The 19,104-nt window shown below is 37.8% G+C and overlaps 1 protein-coding gene across 2 annotated transcripts; it reads right to left on the bottom strand.

Annotated features, from left to right (window-relative positions):
* Positions 1-831: 831 nt before the first annotated feature.
* Positions 832-17,128, bottom strand: LOC127418227 (nuclear pore glycoprotein p62-like). Of its 2 annotated transcripts, XM_051658694.1 has the most exons (14): positions 17,071-17,128; positions 14,704-14,731; positions 14,180-14,510; positions 13,787-14,019; positions 13,445-13,519; positions 11,686-11,796; positions 10,307-10,411; positions 8,583-8,691; positions 8,354-8,498; positions 7,984-8,033; positions 6,664-6,798; positions 6,458-6,569; positions 2,228-2,294; positions 832-1,021 (listed from the first exon to the last, which is right to left on the bottom strand). In XM_051658694.1, exons 3-14 carry the CDS (start codon positions 14,491-14,493, stop codon positions 930-932), a joined length of 1,548 nt encoding a protein of 515 aa, XP_051514654.1. In that variant the 5' UTR covers positions 14,494-14,510; positions 14,704-14,731; positions 17,071-17,128; the 3' UTR covers positions 832-929. The 2 variants fall into 2 exon arrangements, with proteins under 2 accessions (XP_051514654.1, XP_051514655.1); XM_051658695.1 differs by lacking the exon at positions 14,704-14,731 and having other exon boundaries at positions 17,071-17,125.
* Between the last annotated feature and the right edge of the window lie 1,976 nt (positions 17,129-19,104).

Genomic DNA, 19,104 nt, shown 5'->3' with positions numbered 1-19,104 from the left:
CAACCACGAGAAGTTTACCCCACGTGACTCTACCCTCCCTAGCAACCGGGCCAATTTGGTTGCTTAGGAGACCTGGCTGGAGTCACTCAGCATGCCCTGGGATTCGAACTCGCGACTCCAGGGGTGGTAGTCAGCATCTTTACTCGCTGAGCTCCCCAGCCTCCCCCCAATAACTATTAAAATATTACAATACAATACAAATATTCTAATAGTGGCTATGGTGTTTGAGCCCTGAATGTTTTGGCGCGAAACTGTCCGCTATAAAAGCAGAAATTAATATATATTTACATCACACAATATACAATACACAATTGCTTTGTAAGGATACACAAACCCTGCCGAAGCGCTGCGGAGAATCAGGATGCTGAGGTCCGTTCACCAGCGAAACGCCAATCAGCGAGGCGGTGTGATGTTCGCCGGAGCACTGCAGGGGAGCAGAAAGTCTTCCCGCGCAGATTCCGCCCGCTGACTCATGTATATCGACAGTGAAGTTAGAGGGCTTCTAGACAAGAGATTATCGCTGTCTTGAAGAAATTCTGAGGAAATTGTGTTTGTGCACCTGTTTTTATAGCGGACAGTTTTGCGCCAAACAGATGGGGCTCAAACACCATAGCCAATATTAGAATATTGGTGTTATTGTAGAAAGGTTTCAACTTGGTCGTAAAAGAAGGTATTCCCCAAATGCGTTGCTACGCAATGTCGAGTGTACTGAGTCGTAAGGGAACTACAGAAGCTACTTTTTACATTTACGTATTCATGAAGCTGTGTTATAAGGATATTTTCGCAAATTGTAATCAACATGCATGGGACAAAATAAGTAGACCTGAATAATTATTAGGGAAACAGGTAAAAGTACTTATTTTATTTGAAGCAAATAGCAAAAACAATGATATTCATTTTACAACTGATGAAGCATTTATTATGTATTATCACTGGAAATTCAAACGAAAGCTCTTCTCTTGTTCCTTGCTGCGGTTTTCACACAACTTTGACACCTCTTCCACTCGCCTCTGGAGTAAAACTGCAACATAAAAGTATATTTTCAGGCAAACGCCACATAATTTTTAATTAAACTTCTTTTGTTTACATCAAAGCCATGAAAGATGAATAAATACTAGAAATTCTCCTCCCTGCCCAGTAGGTGGCGATATGCACAAAGAATGTGAATCGCCAAAAACAGAAGAAGAACGAGAAAGTGGAGATTTACAGTAAAAAGGGACTTAAATTTTGATCTGTTTCTCACTCACACCTATCATATCGCTTCTGAAGACATGGATTTAACCACTGGAGTCATTTGGATTACTTTTATGCTGACTTGTGTGATTTTGGAGCATCAAAATTATGGCCACCATTCACTTGCACATCTGGGATGGCATAAGGGTAAATGATGAGAGAATTTTCATTTTTGTGTGAACTATTCCTTTAATTAGACAAAAAAATACTGTAAACGCTCCTGAGTGCAACACAAGTCATCAATTTTTTTTGGTCCTGTGTCATGCAGTATTCAGTCCTCTCTTGAAATTCTGTTCCTTTAGGATCACAAAGCAATTTCATTGGCTGACAAAATATGCTTTGGGTAATCTATTTGGTAACTGATTAGAAATCCTACAATATTGCTTGAAGATTTATGTAATCTTAATCATGAAAATACATCAATTTATGTAGAGTAAGCTATATGTAACTTAGTCAAACTGGTTCCTTTTTCCCCTGTTGTGTTCATTTTGGATTATTCTTGTGTTCACATTTAGTTTCTGGCTCTGTAAAGCGACTTTTATAAATAAAACTTATTAAATTCAATGTTCCTACTTGTGTTTCCTTTTAGCATCCTAACCTATTAGCCTGCTAAGCTAAAATTCCATCATGCATTCCCATGGTTTGCCAGCTAATCAATTCTGCTATTAAGCTAACATATTCAGTGCAAGGGTTTACAAGTAATTAAGTCAAAGTGTTTAATTTTGTGCTACATGGTCAGTAATAATGCATTTACGTCATCAGCTACAACATGAATTAGTAACATACACTACTAATCAGGCATTACCAACAACTACCCAAGAGGAGCAGGACTTGATGGGGGGACTGAATACATATCGGCTGAAATGTATTTTTTCCACATTTAGAAGTACACTACCATCTACTGTAGACAGCCTTAAAGCTAGCACCTGGTAAAAGCGAAAAGTTAAAATAAATGTTGATTTCATGGGGTATTTAAAGCCAAATATATACCAACCAGAGTTTTGTTCCACCCACTGGAGGGAGTCCATGTGTGCATTGAGGATTTTGCAGATTTGCTGAAGCTGAAATAGGGAAAAACAACAGAAGTCATTCTAAGTCCAGACCAAATGACAATGCATAAGGGTTCCCACCCTTTTTGACTGATGAATTTCCACTTAGGGTAGGGCTGTCAAGATTATGAAATTTGGCTGATGATTAACTGTCAAACAAATAATTGCAATTTTGACTATTATTTGTCTGTTTAGGGCTATGGCGATTAATTGTCTCTTTTAGGGCTTCCACAATTAATTGTCATATTTCATATATAACTTCAAAAATATAAATCAAATAATAAAATAGGGATATATGATTTCCTTTTAAGGCTTTAAAAACTTATGAATGGGGGGCCTGGGTAGCTCAGCGAGTATTGACGCTGACTACCACCCCTGGAGTCCCGAGTTCGAATCCCAGGGCATGCTGAGTGACTCCAGCCAGGTCTCCTAAGCAACTAAACTGGCCCGGTTTCTAGGGAGGGTAGCGTCACATGGGGTAACCTCCTCGTGGTCGCGATTAGTGGTTCTCGCTCTCAATGGGGCACGTGGTAAGTTGTGCGTGGATCGCGGAGAGTAGCATGAGCCTCCACATGCTGTGAGTCTCCGCAGTGTCATGCACAACGAGCCACGTGATAAGATGCGCGGATTGACGGTCTCAGAAGCGGAGGCAAATGAGACTTGTCCTCCGCCACCCGGACTGAGGTGAGTAACCGCGCCACCATGAGGATAAAACAAAAAAAACGTATGAATGACATGAAAAATAATGTTTTAAATATCAAGATATTTCTACATACTTAAAATGTCTCTTTTTGGTCAACTTTAGTCTTAAAAGGTTTACAGTAACAATGTTGTTTTGGAACTCCTTTATTTTATATTATATATTTAAAATAATAATAATAATAATATTATATATATATATATATATATATATATATATATTATGCAATAGTAAAATATTTCTGTCCTAATTTCTTCACTTTCACAAGTTATTTTAATGCTTTTTGATTAAGTCCATGAGCCCTTATTTCTCATGAAGCATGAGAATGCTTCTTGTCATGAAGAAAAAAAGATCTCGTTTCAACATTTTATCACTTACTTAAATCAGTAAGTGTGCATCTCCTCTGTGTCACTGCATGTCATTAACACTGACAAATTCATTGAAAAGCAATGACACAATAGAACAATTTGCTCACAAACTGGACATCCCTGTGGCTTGTGAGTAAGTTTAACTCTACACAAGCTTAAGCTCAATATTTAGGTGATTAAACATATTTTAGAGCAGAGCAAAACTAGAAAAATATATTCACTATTAGGGCTGAAACGATTAGTCGATGTTGTCGACAATAAAAAAAGTTGTCGAATAGTCGTTTGATCTCATTTAACATAACATGAGATCACATTAAACTCTAATGATGACACGTGAGAGCAGCACTGCAGCTCGCGCCTGACTGAGGAGAGGAAGAATTACACAGCTCACAGTCCAGTTGAACTCAAAATTTTCCAAACAGCTTCAGGTGATGTAGATTGCAAAGTATGAGGGAATTATAATGCAAAAATACAAAATAAGTAAATACAGAAGCACTCTCCTTGTGGAATAAGCAGAGCCGGAGCTCTTTAAAGGAAACACCCCGGCGTTACATCTTTAATGCAGTTATATTTAATGCGTTATATCTTTATTAAAGTTCAAATAATATGGAAGCAGATCATGTAAATAAATACAAACTCTGAAAATGGCATTTCTCTGTGCGGTCAGCGCCTCTTCAATGAGTTGTGCGAATGTCCCGATCTAAGGGGGAGAGATTGAAACTGCACCCGGCTGATGCACACACTGTCGCGGGGACGCTCGTCCCTCGAGCGCGCGTGCTTAATGCAGCTAGATTATAACGTGATGGCCATGGGCGGGTTTATGATTTCTGAAGCCCCAAGCAATCGACCAACCCGGGGCCTCATTTCGCTTAAAAAAATGACGACAATTATTTTAAATCATAATTTTTAATTCTTCCTATCAGCCGTTGTAGCCAAGTGCATTCAAAATGTTTAATGAAATACAAATCTAGTTAAAGATAATTAATGCATGTTTTCCAGTTTTTCCACAATACAGTGATAAAAAAAGAAGCAATATTTACTGTACCTACATATATTTTTACAAAACACTTTGTGTGTGTGTGTGAACAGGGTGTGCAAAACCTACTACTTCACCCAGTAACATTTTGAAATTCAGTTGTTACAGTATCTATTAATAGTATATCCCAATAATTATTTATTGTCATTATAATATGACACAGTATTATTATTATTACTTTGAGGATTTGTTGTATACAATAGTAATATAGTTCTGTCTTATTTACTTTCACCGGGAGCTTATATTCTAATACTGCCGTGTATTGTTCATCATGTTGCAAAAGGCTGTATTTTATGTAAGCATCGTAGGCAACATTCGTTACAGTATTGTAACAGTAAACATACAAGCCACGGCGGCCCCTCAGCACACTAGAGCATAAGAAAAAACAAAAACACTGCCGTTTATCAAGCGCTGAAACTTTGCTTGGTGCAGAATAATCTGGAATCATGTTAAACATTGTAACAGTCACATCTTTGCAGCCTGAACTTGTTCAGAACGTTAAATACGAAACGCTAAAAACAGTCTAGACGCAGCGCAACGACTGAAACAGAACGCAGGTGTCTCGACGTGTTTTTGAAACCTGAAGTTATTTTTAACTTGACACAGTGTCCAAAAATGTGCCGGTCCTGTGTGACACACTGAAGAAACAGCGAGACGCAGTACAGCAGTCAAGGACGTTCGTAAAGCGCGTTTTACAGAGCAGATGCACGCAAAAATACGTTCAGTGTGAACGGCCCCTCATCCGTTGGCACGTGTCTGTGAGCGAGAGCACATGGGTGAAACAAGTTCGGAAGGCCTGTATATTTTTTCATAAATTACAAACCCGAACCCAAAGTCCTACTGACCCGATCCAGGCGGCTTCGTGAACCGCTCTGAGACCGCAGAACAACAGCGTATTCACGCGTGAACCCAGAACAGTATGTCACCCCTCAAGCGGTTTTTGTGAAGCTTTTCTACCGGGGCGGGGGGCCCCCAGCATCCGGGGCCCCACGCAATTGCGTGGTGGTTAAAACCGCTACTGGTGATGGCTTGCGACTTATTGTATCATAATATATGTGTCACTGTGCGTTATTATCGTGAAGAAAATTGGCCATACGCAGCTTTATGAATAAGAGAGTGTTTTTGTGAGTTAAAGATGGATTGAAGTGAACAGAAAGGTGGAAGAGGGTAGTCTTCGCCCCATTACACACTGCAACAAAATACGTTTTCGATTTGTTTTTGTTTTGGCTTGTTTTCCAATATAAATATCTAAAACTCCTTTAAAACAACGTACATTTACTTTAGCAGCTATAATGCAGAAGGAAAAATTGTTATCCGAGAATGTTGAATATAATATTAAAAATACAAATATTTAAAAATATTTAAAAATCCTTTAAAAAGATGCATTCACCTGAGAAGCAGCATATAAGATATTTAGACTTGCTTTTAGAGAACAGATCTTGAATATAAATATATTGTCTTAACTGCACTCGCAGAAGTATAACCAAGTGAAAAAAATACACTTATATACATAATACACTTATATTTGTCTCTTAAAGCAAGTCTAAATATCTTATACATTGCTTCTCAAGTAAATGTATCTTGTTTTAAGTATTTTTAGACAATTCTAAAGGGAAAACAAGACAAAAACACTTGATAACAATAGGATTTTTTGCAGTGAATGTCTTTACTGAATTAAACTTAATAAAAAGTATTTTTCCCCTTTAATTCAGTGAATGTCATTTAAAGGTGTTTTTAAAAGATGATTTTGTCCTCTTTATTTTTAGTAAGCACATTTAATACAACCTTTAAGTCGGGGCACAAGCTGAATAATCGGTTAAGAGCTAATGATTAATCGTTGCAATAATTGCCGAATAATCGTTCTAATAATCGTTAGATTAATCGATTATCAAAATAATAATTAGTTGCAGCCCTGTTCACTACAGAAATTTCCATTACTTTTCCAGGCCAGAAAAACACAATTTTAAAATTACCGGTACCTGATGTTTCCAGGTTTTTAATGACCATGGCAACCTTGATTTACACATAAAGCATTTCTGTCACAGTTACAGATTGACTGTATTTAACACACCGGGTCAGTGGTGTCAGCAGCTCCACTAGATGTGTTCAAGTGTTCTATAATCTCTTTCAGATCTTGGGACATTCTCTTGAGTTGGGCATCTACATTTTCTGCCAGCTTGTACCTGGATGAAAGAGATAAAGCAAACATGAAATTAAGTCCTGGAAGCAGAGTACATGTGGAAAAATATGAACCACATAGATGGTTTTTGCTCTTACGTTCTCTCACGTTCTTCATCTGCATTCTGCATGTAAATGGTTCCGCTCTGCTCTTTGACAGACTCCTCTAATGGACCGAGCAGATCTTCCAGCTCTTTCTGTTGGGAGAGGATGAAGTCCAGCTCTTGATCCAGCCTGTAGTACAAAAATCAAAATAGTAAATGTTACTATTTGACCATAAGAGTTCACAGCTTTTAGCTTAAAATGAGTTACTTTACCAAAAATGAAAATTATATCGTCAATTACTCACTCTCATGTCATTCAAAATCCATATGCGTGTCCAAACTAAGCTATCATATGCCTTTAGAAGACTAGGAAAAGCACACAAATCATATGGACCACTTTTATGGCCTTTTCTTTGTATGCAAAATAGCAGCGTGAACATCTTTCATTGTTTGGGAAAAAATATGCAATGAAAGTGAATGGTGATATTCTGCCTAACATCTCCTCCTGTGTTCCACAGAAAGAAAAAAAAGTCATACAGGTTTGGAACAACATGAGGGTGAATCAATGATGACAATAACTTTCATTATTGGGTAAACTATTCCCATAACTTGTAAGGCTTATTAAAGGAATAATCTATCCAAAAATGCAAATTCTCTCATCATTTACTCACCCTCATGCCATCACAGATGTGTATGACTTTCTTCTGCAGAACAAACAAATATTTGCAAGTCAACAGGATCCAAAAATTAAGCTCAAAAAAGCCCATAAAGACTGAATAAAAGTAATCCATGCATTTGATAGGTGTGGGTGAGAAACAGATCAATATTTAAGTCCTTTTTTACAATAAATTCTCCTCCTGCCCAGTAGGTGGCGATATGCATTAAGAAAGCAAATCGGCAAAAACAAAAGAACTCTTAGCAGAGAAGAGTGCTTAGGATGGCTGTTTGAAAGTGGAGATTTATAGTAAAATAAGGACTTAAATATTTGTCTTTATTCTGAATAAATTTTGATCTGTTTCTCACCCACACCTATCATATTGCTTCTGAAGACATGGATTTAACCACTGGAGTCATATGGATTACTTTTATGCTGCTTTTATGTGCTTTTTATGCTTCTAAGTTTTGGTCACCATTTACTTGCATTGTCTGGACCTACAGAGCTGAGATATTCTTCTAAAAATCTTCGTTTGTGTTCTGCAGAAGAAAAAAAGTCACACACATCTGGGATGGCATGAGGGTGAGTAAATGATGAGCGAATTTGCATTTTTGGGTGAACTACACTTTTAGTGCAATCCAAACAACAAGCTAAAATTTTATGAATAACACTTGTAAAAAAGTGTTTTCCCATGCGCACAAATCTAAAAACATTGATTACCTTCGCTGGTCCAGTTTCACTTTCTCCATATCTTTATGCAAAGCCGTAATCTATAACAGAAAAAAAAAAAAAACACAGAATTTAACCAAAGCTCCTCATTTGCAAAATACAAAAAACATCAATGCAATTACAAATATGGTCAATCAGATGCTAAACCACAATCTTAATAACATCAGCCCTAAGTTTACAGTTGTATAATCTAACCTTTGAGCATCCTTTTAACAATCATATCAGCGGTTCCTTTAACAATGGGACATTACAGATGTAAAGACGTGGCACCTGCACGGTTTTGGTCTCGTAATAGTGTTTTTATTGAGCCACTACAAGACTTAATGGAGTATGTGACAGTGGGGAGAGAACAGTGTGTTACCTTCTCTCCGTTCTCCACCAGCATACGGTCCCAGGCGTTGACCTGAGTGGCCTGCTGCAGAAAATGTCGTTCTTGGTCTTCCAATTCAGAGCTCCACTTGTTGATCAAAGCCTCAAGCTGAGCATATGACATCACTGGAGCCATGCTGACAAAAGACAACAAGAATATTTGTACTGCACTTAAAAGAGAATACAAAACAAAAGCATTTCACATGTGAAAAGTTTTGTACCTTGTTGTGATAGCAGCAGTAGCGGTGGCAGTAGATGCGGCTGGTGCAATAGATGCAGCTGTCTTCAGTCCCAGAGAAAAGCCTGTGGTGGCTGCTGTACTACCAGCAACTAAAGAGAGACACACACACACACACTTAAATAAGACAAATAACTGACTGGGAAACAGCTGTAACAAGACCTCTTTGATAGGAATAGTTCACCCAAACATAAAAAGTCTGTCAATATTCACGGAGAGGGAAATATTTTTAAGAATGTACACAACTCTTAGTAATCATGTTTTTCAGGCTCCAAAAAGGAACTAAAAACACCATAAAAGTAAAAAAGTGCATACGTCTCGTTCTGTATATGATCAAATCAAATATGGCGCAGGTTGGACATCAGTGTCATCCCTGTGTGTCTTGTGACCAAATGTCACTGACGTCAAACTTGACGCAACATGTCTACCAATGCAATATTTAATTTGAAACACTTAGCGGAGGGGAAGATTATCAGTGATTAAGATTAAATTCCAGTCTGTTGCTCACAAAAAGCTATTTTATGACTTCAAATTAATATTGACCTATAATTGCAGATCATTAAAATAAAATATACTTTTGTGTTCCACAAAAGAAAGTCAGAAGGGTTTGGAACGACATGAGGGTGAATAAATGATGGAAATGTTCATTTTTGGATGAACTATTCCTTCAATATTAGCACATTGTAGGGCTTGGCGATATATCGTATATTCAAGATATGATCAAGATGATTTTGCCGACGATATAAAATTAAGCAATATCATTAATATGGCGAGAATTTTAACGCACCCGTTTATTTGCCTACTGCATTAGCTAAAGAGGTCATCATTACACTCATTTCACAATCCTTCAGGGCTGCACCATTTATCAAAATAACATTAGAATCGCAATGTAGTCAAGTATAAACTAGGCTTGATGCGCTGCTCCGTGTGCATGCACTGGGCTAATGATACGCTGTTTGCAGAGATCTCGGAGCGGTTCACATGCATTGTGAAAGCAGGTTCATACAATCGTGCAATTACAACCATCTGTAACAGTTATTTTACAAATCTAAATACATGACACAGTATCACAGAAAAGAAGGAATTCACAGTGTCTCACCAGAATTGTAATGAGGAACACTCTAAATGTTCCGCCAAAATAAAAGCTCCAGGTTAAATAAATATAACAAACAAATTACAATTGTATAAATCAAATCTAATCCTAAAAATAACATTAATAATTATTCAGTATTATATTATAAAAATGTACTTGACTGGGTCCCACAATAATAATTCAGTATTATATAATATTCAGCTAGGTTCCAAAAAATAACTGAGGGAAGTTAATTCACAAAAATGTTTTAGTAAGAATATATTAAGGTAAATAATGACCAAAAAATAATGTGTACATATAAATGAAAACAATTAAGTATCATTCTTTCTTGTGTTCATTTAGTAAAAAAATATGCCTTCATTATTTTTAACTACATTTTTACTTCATGCATTAAACATTTTGAATCTATTTGACTACAGTGGCTGTTTATTTGAATTGATGGTCACTCTGAAAGCAAAACAAATCAGTTTTAAAGCAAATGTATAAATAATTGGCAGAAAAATGTCAAGATATAATTTTTAGCCATATCTAATACTGTACATTGGCCTAAATAAATTGTTCAACATGCATTAATGAATAAATGTTCAATAACTGAGAATGGAGGTTGATGTAACCTGTGGTTGTAGCAGGAGCAGTTCCTAGAGGTTTGAGAGTCAGGCCTGTTGGAGCGCTGGAGGCTGAGGTCACTGCAGGGGTCACTGAGGCTGTTAAGGAGCCCACTGGCAGAGAATAGAAAAGCCCATGTGATCTTATTTGTTTTTGTCCGGAACAACCCTAATTTATGATAAGCATTTGATAAATTAAACTCTTATGAAATGTACATCAAGCTTTACACATTCTTTGGTCGTTAATGGAGGACTTCAAGGGATAATTCACCCAAAAATCATTTACTCACTGTCATGCCATCCCAGATGTGTACGACTTTCACTCTTCTGCAGAACACTCTTAGAAGAATATCTCAGCTCTGTAGGTCCATACAACACGAGTGAATGGGTGCCAAAAATCTGAAGCTCCAAAAAGCACATAAAGGTATCATAAAAGTACTCCATATGACTCCAGTGGTTTAATCCATATCTTCAGAAGCGATATGATAGGAGTGGGTGAGAAACAGATCAATATTTAAGTCCTTTTTTGCTTGAAATGCTTCTCCATGCCCAGTAGAGGGCGGTAGGCATGAAGAATGTGAATCACCAAAAAACACAAGAAGAAGAATGTGAAAGTGATCTGCTTCTCACCCACACCTATCATATCACTTCTTGAGACATGGATTTAACCACTGAAGCCTTATGGATTTCTTTTATGATGACTTGTGTGATTTTTGGAGCTTGAAAATTTTGGCACCCATTCACTTGCATTGTATGGACCAAAAGAGCTGGGAAATTCTTCTCAAAATCTTCATTTGAGCTCAGCAGATGAAAGAACGTCATACAAATCTGGGATGGCATAACGGTGAGTAAATGATGAGAAAATGTTCATTTTTGGGTGAACTATTCCTTTAAGACCTATTCACAAACCAAGTTAAAAATGTTGGCACATACTGTAAACAAACACAAAAGATGTTTGGTAGTTGTCACGGTATTGCTATGCGGTTCCATAGGTGTGCATGTGGGGGAATGCTAGGGTGTTCTACAGTAGGTGGTTATAAGGGTGTTTCTAGAGTCAAAATGCAACAACACATTAAATTGAGCTAGAGAGTAGGTGTCAGGCCTTATTCAGATTTTGCTTTTTGTCTTTGTTTTAATGTTTTGCTGTTGCTGTATGACCTCTGTGACTTGTTTTTGTCTACAAGGTAAGCTGATAATGAGTGTTTTTCACCACCAACACTATAAATCCTTGGTTTTATGATAAAGGGTGTTTAGAGATTGTTTGGAACATCACTGTCTGCACTCCAGGTGGCTATTAAGATTTCCCTCCAGGAAGCTCCCATTGTAAAGAAAGACTTTGGTTTAGAAAAATAGAGTTCCCTGACAGGTGATGTGTAAGATGAACTCACATGTGAATCCGGTGGCAGGTGTTGATCCTATTGGAGCAGCAAACAGCGATGAAACTGGAGCTGATGATATGGACTGACTGGAGGGTGCAGAGCTGGCAGGTGCTGGAGTCGCTAAACAACAAAACAAATACAACAGAACTTATATGTGGCTGAATCTCACAAAGAAATGTATGGGTCATATTTCAACCCAAATCAAAAGAAAATTAGAAATGCATTTTTGCTTATGAAAATTAGATTTTTGTGCGTTACAGTAATGAGAACTAGGGGAATGTGCTTAATTGTAAAACTAATTACAAATAACTATTATATAGATTATTGATATATGTTAATAATATTACAAAATATATATTATTAATTATTATTTAATATTAATTATATAAAATGATAATGTAATATTCATTTATATTCACAATGCAAAAAAAAAAAAAAAAAAAGGCTTTATTCACTTTTTCCCCTTTTGATTTTGGGTCTAAACATAACCTGGAAACTTCTTGACAATTCTCATATTTCTGATTCCACTATATCAGTACTCAGTTAAAGTTCCAAGAGGTCCGGTCTCTACATTTCCTTCCCAGCAAAGGTCCGGATAATAATACGTAGCTTACATGGAGTCAGTAGTCATATGGCTTTGAAATCATATATATTTTTGAATCATTTTTATAACTTGCCATGTTAGCAGGAATAGTACTTTAAAAAGAAATACAAAAACACATCTTAAACAGTCAAAATATTCTCTTTAAAACTGGGCAGGGATGAGGACACTGGGGGTCCAGAGACAGCTAGTGGGGTCTGAGGGATCTTCTATCAAAGGCATTAAAATATTTCATCAAGACTTCATCAGTCGAGGGAACTTGGATGTGAATATTAAAAGATAAGGTCAACAGTTCGTTTTGAAGCTGAATGACAGCAGTCCAGTTTTTGTATTTAAATATTTTTACATTCAGAATATATAGTATGTGTATGGGACATAGGAGGCCTTTTGATGGATAAAAAATACTGTGCCCCCTGAGAGAAAATTAATAAAAATGTAAAAGTCTGAATTGACCATTTTTATATTTTTAAGTGAGAATCTACAAACAAACAAACAATTTACATTACAACAGTGAAGCATTAAAATACTATTTACTTAATTCAAGTATAAATAGGGTTTCCTTGCCATCCATGCCATGATGACATCTCCGATTCATTTTCACAAAATTAGTTCATTTAGACAAAAATCTGTTCATTCATTATTTAAAAAATGAGGCTCCTAACATGCTGATTAATGAAGCTAAATTTAGATTTGATAACGTCTTGACACAAACCTGGCTGAGCTGAACCGTCTGAATCACATATCAGACAGATGAAGAAATGCTTCATTTTTCTTCTCTACAGTGCAAAAGATGCCAGTATCTGTAGCAGGGTTTCCACTACATTTGTTAAAATAACCGTCTGTTCTAGTTCGTACAGTAAATCAGGTTTATGCGCGCCTCATGTCTATAGCTGGGAGAGAGGCAACGCGCGGAGAGCAGGAATAAGTGCGTAGCGCTGGACGTGCTTTAATCCCGCTCTATAGAGTCTATACACTCTAGAGAATGTATAGACATGCTTACACAATAACTTAGCCAGGTTTCAGGTAACTAGCACAAAGATTTAGTGTCCTTCAGTCCGGATCCGGTCCGGAGTCCACCTATTGAGTACCCCTGCTCTAAATCCATTTTTTTTGGGGGGGGTTACAAGTTTATGTATTATGGCTAATCTGATATTACAGATTACATACCTGATGCTTTTATTCCAAAGTTAATAGCAGTTGTTGAGGCCGTGGAGGCAGGAGCAGAAGTTCCTAGAGTCAAACCTTTGAACCAGAATGAAAATAAACACATTTTAATATACTTTCTTTATAAGGTCCAGCATTCCAGTGTAACAAATAGATGCACCAGAAAGAAAAATACTGTGAATTTTAAATGTGTGTATCTGCTAAATTAATTTTGTAAACTTTAAGGAATACCCTGGAATATTGATGACCTCAAAGTAAACAGACATGCCCCAAAAGCAACAAAACTCCAGTTGTGAATGTGTGTGGTCTAAAAGGGTAAAGATGCTTGTTACAGCACTTTATTACCTGTGGACTGCACCCCCAGTGAGAGGGCAGGTGTGGGCTGTGCAGGGGCAGCTGAGGTTGCCTGAACTTTGGGCGCCCCAAAGCTGAATCCTCCCAAAGGCTGCTGGGCTGCTGTAGTCGGAGTGGAGAAACCTCCAAGAATGAAGCCCGTCCCAGCAGATGAAGCCCCCAGAGTCACACCTGTGGGCGCAGGCTGAGATGCTGCAGGTGTGCTGAGCTTTGGTAGAGAGGCACTGCATGCACAGAGAACACACTTTGTAAACAATAAAAATGCTATAATATCAAGTCCTGCTGCTTTATTGCCTTTTTTTGTTTTTATAAAGTAGATGGTTCCAACTGAATTGCGAGCTATTGGATGACAGAGCTATTGGATGACAAAATGAGCATTCTCACCCAAAAGAGAAGCCTCCGCTGGATGTGTTGCTCTGGGTCTGAGGTGCAAAGCTGAAGCCACCTTGCATGCTGCCATTATTCTGCGTTGGCTGTGTGAGAAGGCCTGCGATCTGGGAAGGCGGATTTCCAAAAGTCTGGGTCTGGGTCTGGGTCTGAGGCTGAGGCTGAGGCTGAGGCTGGCTCGTTCCAAAGGAGAAGCCCCCTCCTGCAGGAGTGCTGGTCTGCAGGCCAAAGCCTGTAGTGGCTGCAGCTGTAGTTTTGGGGGTAGCAAAGTTGAAGCCTGCAGTGCCTGTTTGTCCAAAATTAAATGCCATAGTGCGGTCACAAGCCACTGCGAATGATGCCAAGAAAAGACAATGTGTTACATAACTGTAAATGTAGTTCAACTGGAAGAGCATGGTGCTAGCAACAGCAAAGTTATGGGTTCGATTCCCAGGGAACATACACCTTGAATGCACTGTAAGTTACTATGGATAGAAGTGTATGCAAAATGCATAAATGTAAATGAAATAACAGCGTCTCACCGTTTCAATGTTCCTGGGCTAAGTGGATCTGTTTAAAAAAAAAAAAAACTAGTGATTATCCTTTTTCTTGACAATATATTTTAATGTATTATTTTATTTTATGTAAATCAGTAATCTGTATTGGTTAGTCTATTTTCATCTACTTTATTGACAGCGGTCAACTTGTTAGATAAGCAGCTAAGGTGCCACAACATGACGTGACTATGATGCCCAAAATGCTGTCTAGGTAGAAAGCTCACTAGGCTTTGAGATCATGATGCTCAAAATGCTGTCTAGGTAGAAAACTCACTAGGCTTTGAGATTATGATGCCCAAAATGCTGTCTAGGTAGAAAACTCACTAGGCTTTGAGATTATGATGCCCAAAATGCTGTCTAGGTAGAAAACTCACCAGGCTTTGAGATTATGATGCCCAAAATGCTGTCTAGGTAGAAAACTCACCAGGCTTTAGATTATGATGCCCAAAATGCTGTCTAGGTAGAAAACTCACCAGGCTTTAGATTATGATGCCCAAAATGCTGTCTAGGTAGAAAACTCACTAGGCTTTGAGATTATGATGCCCAAAATGCTGTCTAGGTAGAAAACTCACCAGGCTTTAGATTATGATGCCCAAAATGCTGTCTAGGTAGAAAGCTCACTAGGCTTTGTGATTATGATGCCCAAAATGTAGTCTAGGTAGAAAGCTCACTAGGCTTTGTGATTATGATGCCCAAAATGCAGTCTAGGTAGAAAGCTCACTAGGCTTTGTGATTATGATGCCCAAAATGCTGTCTAGGTAGAAAGCTCACCAGGATTTGAGATTATGATGCCCAAAATGCTGTCTAGGTAGAAAGCTCACTAGGCTTTAGATTATGATGCCCAAAATGTAGTCTAGGTAGAAAGCTCACTAGGCTTTGTGATTATGATGCCCAAAATGCAGTCTAGGTAGAAAGCTCACTAGGCTTTGTGATTATGATGCCCAAAATGCTGTCTAGGTAGAAAGCTCACCAGGCTTTGAGATTATGATGCCCAAAATGCTGTCTAGGTAGAAAGCTCACTAGGCTTTGTGATTATGATGCCCAAAATGCTGTCTAGGTAGAAAGCTCACCAGGATTTGAGATTATGATGCCCAAAATGCTGTCTAGGTAGAAAGCTCACTAGGCTTTAGATTATGATGCCCAAAATGCTGTCTAGGTAGAAAGCTCACCAGGATTTGAGATTATGATGCCCAAAATGCTTTCTAGGTAGAAAGCTCACTAGGCTTTAGATTATGATGCCCAAAATGCAGTCTAGGTAGAAAGCTCACCAGGCTTTGAGATTATGATGCCCAAAATGCTTTCTAGGTAGAAAGCTCACTAGGCTTTGAGATTATGATGCCCAAAATGCAGTCTAGGTAGAAAGCTCACCAGGCTTTGAGATTATGATGCCCAAAATGCTTTCTAGGTAGAGAGCTCACTAGGCTTTGAGATTATGATGCCCAAAATGCTTTCTAGGTAGAAAGCTCACTAGGCTTTGAGAATATGATGCCCAAAATGCTGTCTAGGTAGAAAGCTCACCAGGCTTTGAGATTATGATGCCCAAAATGCTGTCTAGGTAGAAAACTCACTAGGCTTTGAGATGATGATGCCCAAAATGCTGTCTAGGTAGAAAACTCACTAGGCTTTAGATTATGATGCCCAAAATATTGTCTAGGTAGAAAGCTCACCAGGCTTTGAGATTATGATGCCCAAAATGCTGTCTAGGTAGAAAGCTCACTAGGCTTTGTGATTATGATGCCCAAAATGCTGTCTAGGTAGAAAGCTCACAAGGCTTTGAGATTATGATGCCCAAAATGCTGTCTAGGTAGAAAGCTCACTAGGCTTTGAGATTATGATGCCTAAAATGCTGTCTAGGTAGAAAGCTCACTAGGCTTTGAGATTATGATGCCTAAAATGCTGTCTTGGTATAAAGCGCACTAGGCTTTGAGATTATGATGCCTAAAAATTCTGTCTAGATACCTAGCTCACTACGTTTTGAAATGTCTAATGTATTCTGTCTTGGTAGGGAGCTCACTACGTTGAGACAGAACCAATGTTTTGGTGTCAAACTAATGCGTTGATTTTCAGTGATAACACCCAAACACAAAAACAACTGATCAACACAACAGCGGTTGAGCATCTTATAAATCTCATTCGAGATGAGCACTGAGTATTATTAAAAACTACTTGAGGTGAATGACTGTTATTAAATAGAAAGCATAATGTTTATAAAGCTAAATGGCAGCTTCTCACATTCAAGTTCACAAAATGCTCCTTTCCGCACAATTATATCATATTCTCATTATCTTACAAACAGATATTAAGCGACATATACTATATAATATAATAAATACAGCAATAAAAATAACTTACAACCAGCTCCCCGCTCGAACACCTTGCGTCACATGCGTTAGCCCGCAGCTCAGTGAGGACCTCTGCTTCTGCTGTCTAAAATATTGCCTGATCAAAATGTATTTTGTCTTCTTTTTTGTTTATTTGATTTTATATTGTTTAATGTTATTGTTTTATTACTAAATAAACAAATATGAATATACGTGTAATTATTGCTAGGTCAACAGGCAAATAAATAAAAGCGTAGATTTTTCAAATCCTACTATTTTATTGGGATATTTGACAGTTTATTATTAAAAGATAATGTACGACATACATTTTGATCGAATGTACTTTTTGATTGACATTACACAGTATTTGTCCACTGAGTGGTGCTAGTGGATATATTTATGCAATGTCTTCAATGAACTGAATCTATGGCTGAGTTCTGAATGGCATAGTACCCATACTACTCTTACTACTTCTACCATGTATGTCTGTGGCAGAAATAGTAGGAGTAGTATCATAATATGCCATTTCGAACTTAGCATATGAGCTTGGCTTGTGCACGCTTCCTGTAGCACTTGCCATAGATGTGACAGACGGGCACTTCTCGCGCCTTACAATCTAGCTGATCCCACAAAAGCTCAATGGGGTTAAGATCCATAACACACTTTTCCAATTATCTGCTGTCCAATGTCTGTGTTTCTTTGCCCACTCTAACATTTTCTTTTTGTTTTTCTGTTTCAAAAGTGGCTTTTTCTTTGCAATTCTTCCCATAAGACCTTCACCCCTGAGTCTTCTCTTTACTGTTGTACATGAAACTGGTGTTGAGCGGGTAGAATTCAATGAAGTTGTCAGCTGAGGACATGTGAGGCGTCTGTTTCTCAAACTAGAGACTCTGATGTACTTATCCTCTTGTTTAGTTGTACATCTGGGCCTTCCACATATATATGAAATATATATTTACTGTATATGAGTAATTGGTGTTTTTGTAAACAGATATGAGCAGCAAAAGGAGACAGCTGGCATTACCCATCAGTGAGAGTTTGAACAGGTTAGTTAATAGTTTAGTAAGTTAGATGAAGTAAATGTTCAAAATAAGTAAGTTAAATGATTATTAGAATAATTAAACCTAAAAACACTTTAAAACAAAACGCAGCAGACAGTGATGAATACAACAAGAAACATACGGTATATAAAGGGTGATTCAGCGATTGCGGTGCCATTTAGGCCTTTCACCTCTTGAAAATCAAACGTAACTTTCTGTCAATTATCAACATTTAATCTAAGAAAACATGCTTTTAGCCAGTAAATATTTAGTAAATTATATAATGTAAGGAATAATTGACTACAGACCGTTGAATTATTGAAAATTATACACGGGTCTGTTGAATGCTTGATTCTGATTGGTTGACGGAAGTTCTAAGGTGTGCAATTATCTTTCAAGTAAACGCACGGTTATGAAGTAGATCCAGGTCTTGACCGCATAACGGTTCCATATCACTTCGCCAAATTATTTCAGTTATTTCAAAGAGCCCTATAGGCTACTACAACAAAATAACCATATAAACAAGAAAATGGTTAAAGTAAATCAGTTAAGAATGTCAAACAATGTCTATAATATCCTACATTTATTACAATTTAGGTTGAAAAGCACCCTCGCGCTACTCGTCTCACCCGCACTTACACACACACAACCTTGTTACTATAATGAAGAAAAGAAGCGCATCCTCCGTTGCTAGTTCTAATGTGACTTTTTTGAACTAGCAACAAAGGCTTGAGGTGTATCAAAGCTAGATACACTTGATCAATAAAACAGTTTCTATATTATCTGAAATATCTGTGGGAAACAGCCATGCGCTCCCCCACCCAACTTAAGCTCTCACACACGTGGATACACATACTTATACGCATTATGCACACACTTACTCACGAGCGAAAAACAGAAAAGGTAATCCCAGAAGCGATCTCTCTCAGTTTCTGAGTTTCTCTCTTTCGATCACTCAAAAACACATACACACACACATACACACAAACGCACTACCTTTGTACTCCAGTAAGTGCTCCAGTAAA

This window comes from Myxocyprinus asiaticus, chromosome 27 (assembly GCF_019703515.2).
Source record: "Myxocyprinus asiaticus isolate MX2 ecotype Aquarium Trade chromosome 27, UBuf_Myxa_2, whole genome shotgun sequence".
Taxonomy (NCBI): Eukaryota; Metazoa; Chordata; class Actinopteri; order Cypriniformes; family Catostomidae; genus Myxocyprinus; species Myxocyprinus asiaticus.
The sequence above is the reverse complement of the archived record's forward strand: the minus strand, read 5'-3'. Positions and strand labels throughout refer to the sequence as shown.

What these genes read in the sequence shown, in the direction of transcription:
- LOC127418227 (XM_051658694.1), bottom strand. Translation starts at nt 14,493, where the DNA reads ATGGCATTTAATTTTGGACAAACAGGCACTGCAGGCTTCAACTTTGCT. An exon ending in AGCGGAGGCTTCTCTTTTGG is followed by an intron (nt 14,020 to 14,179) that starts GTGAGAATGCTC and finishes CTGTGCATGCAG; the next exon opens with TGCCTCTCTACCAAAGCTCA. An exon ending in CTTTGGAATAAAAGCATCAG is followed by an intron (nt 11,797 to 13,444) that starts GTATGTAATCTG and finishes TTTGTTGTTTAG; the next exon opens with CGACTCCAGCACCTGCCAGC.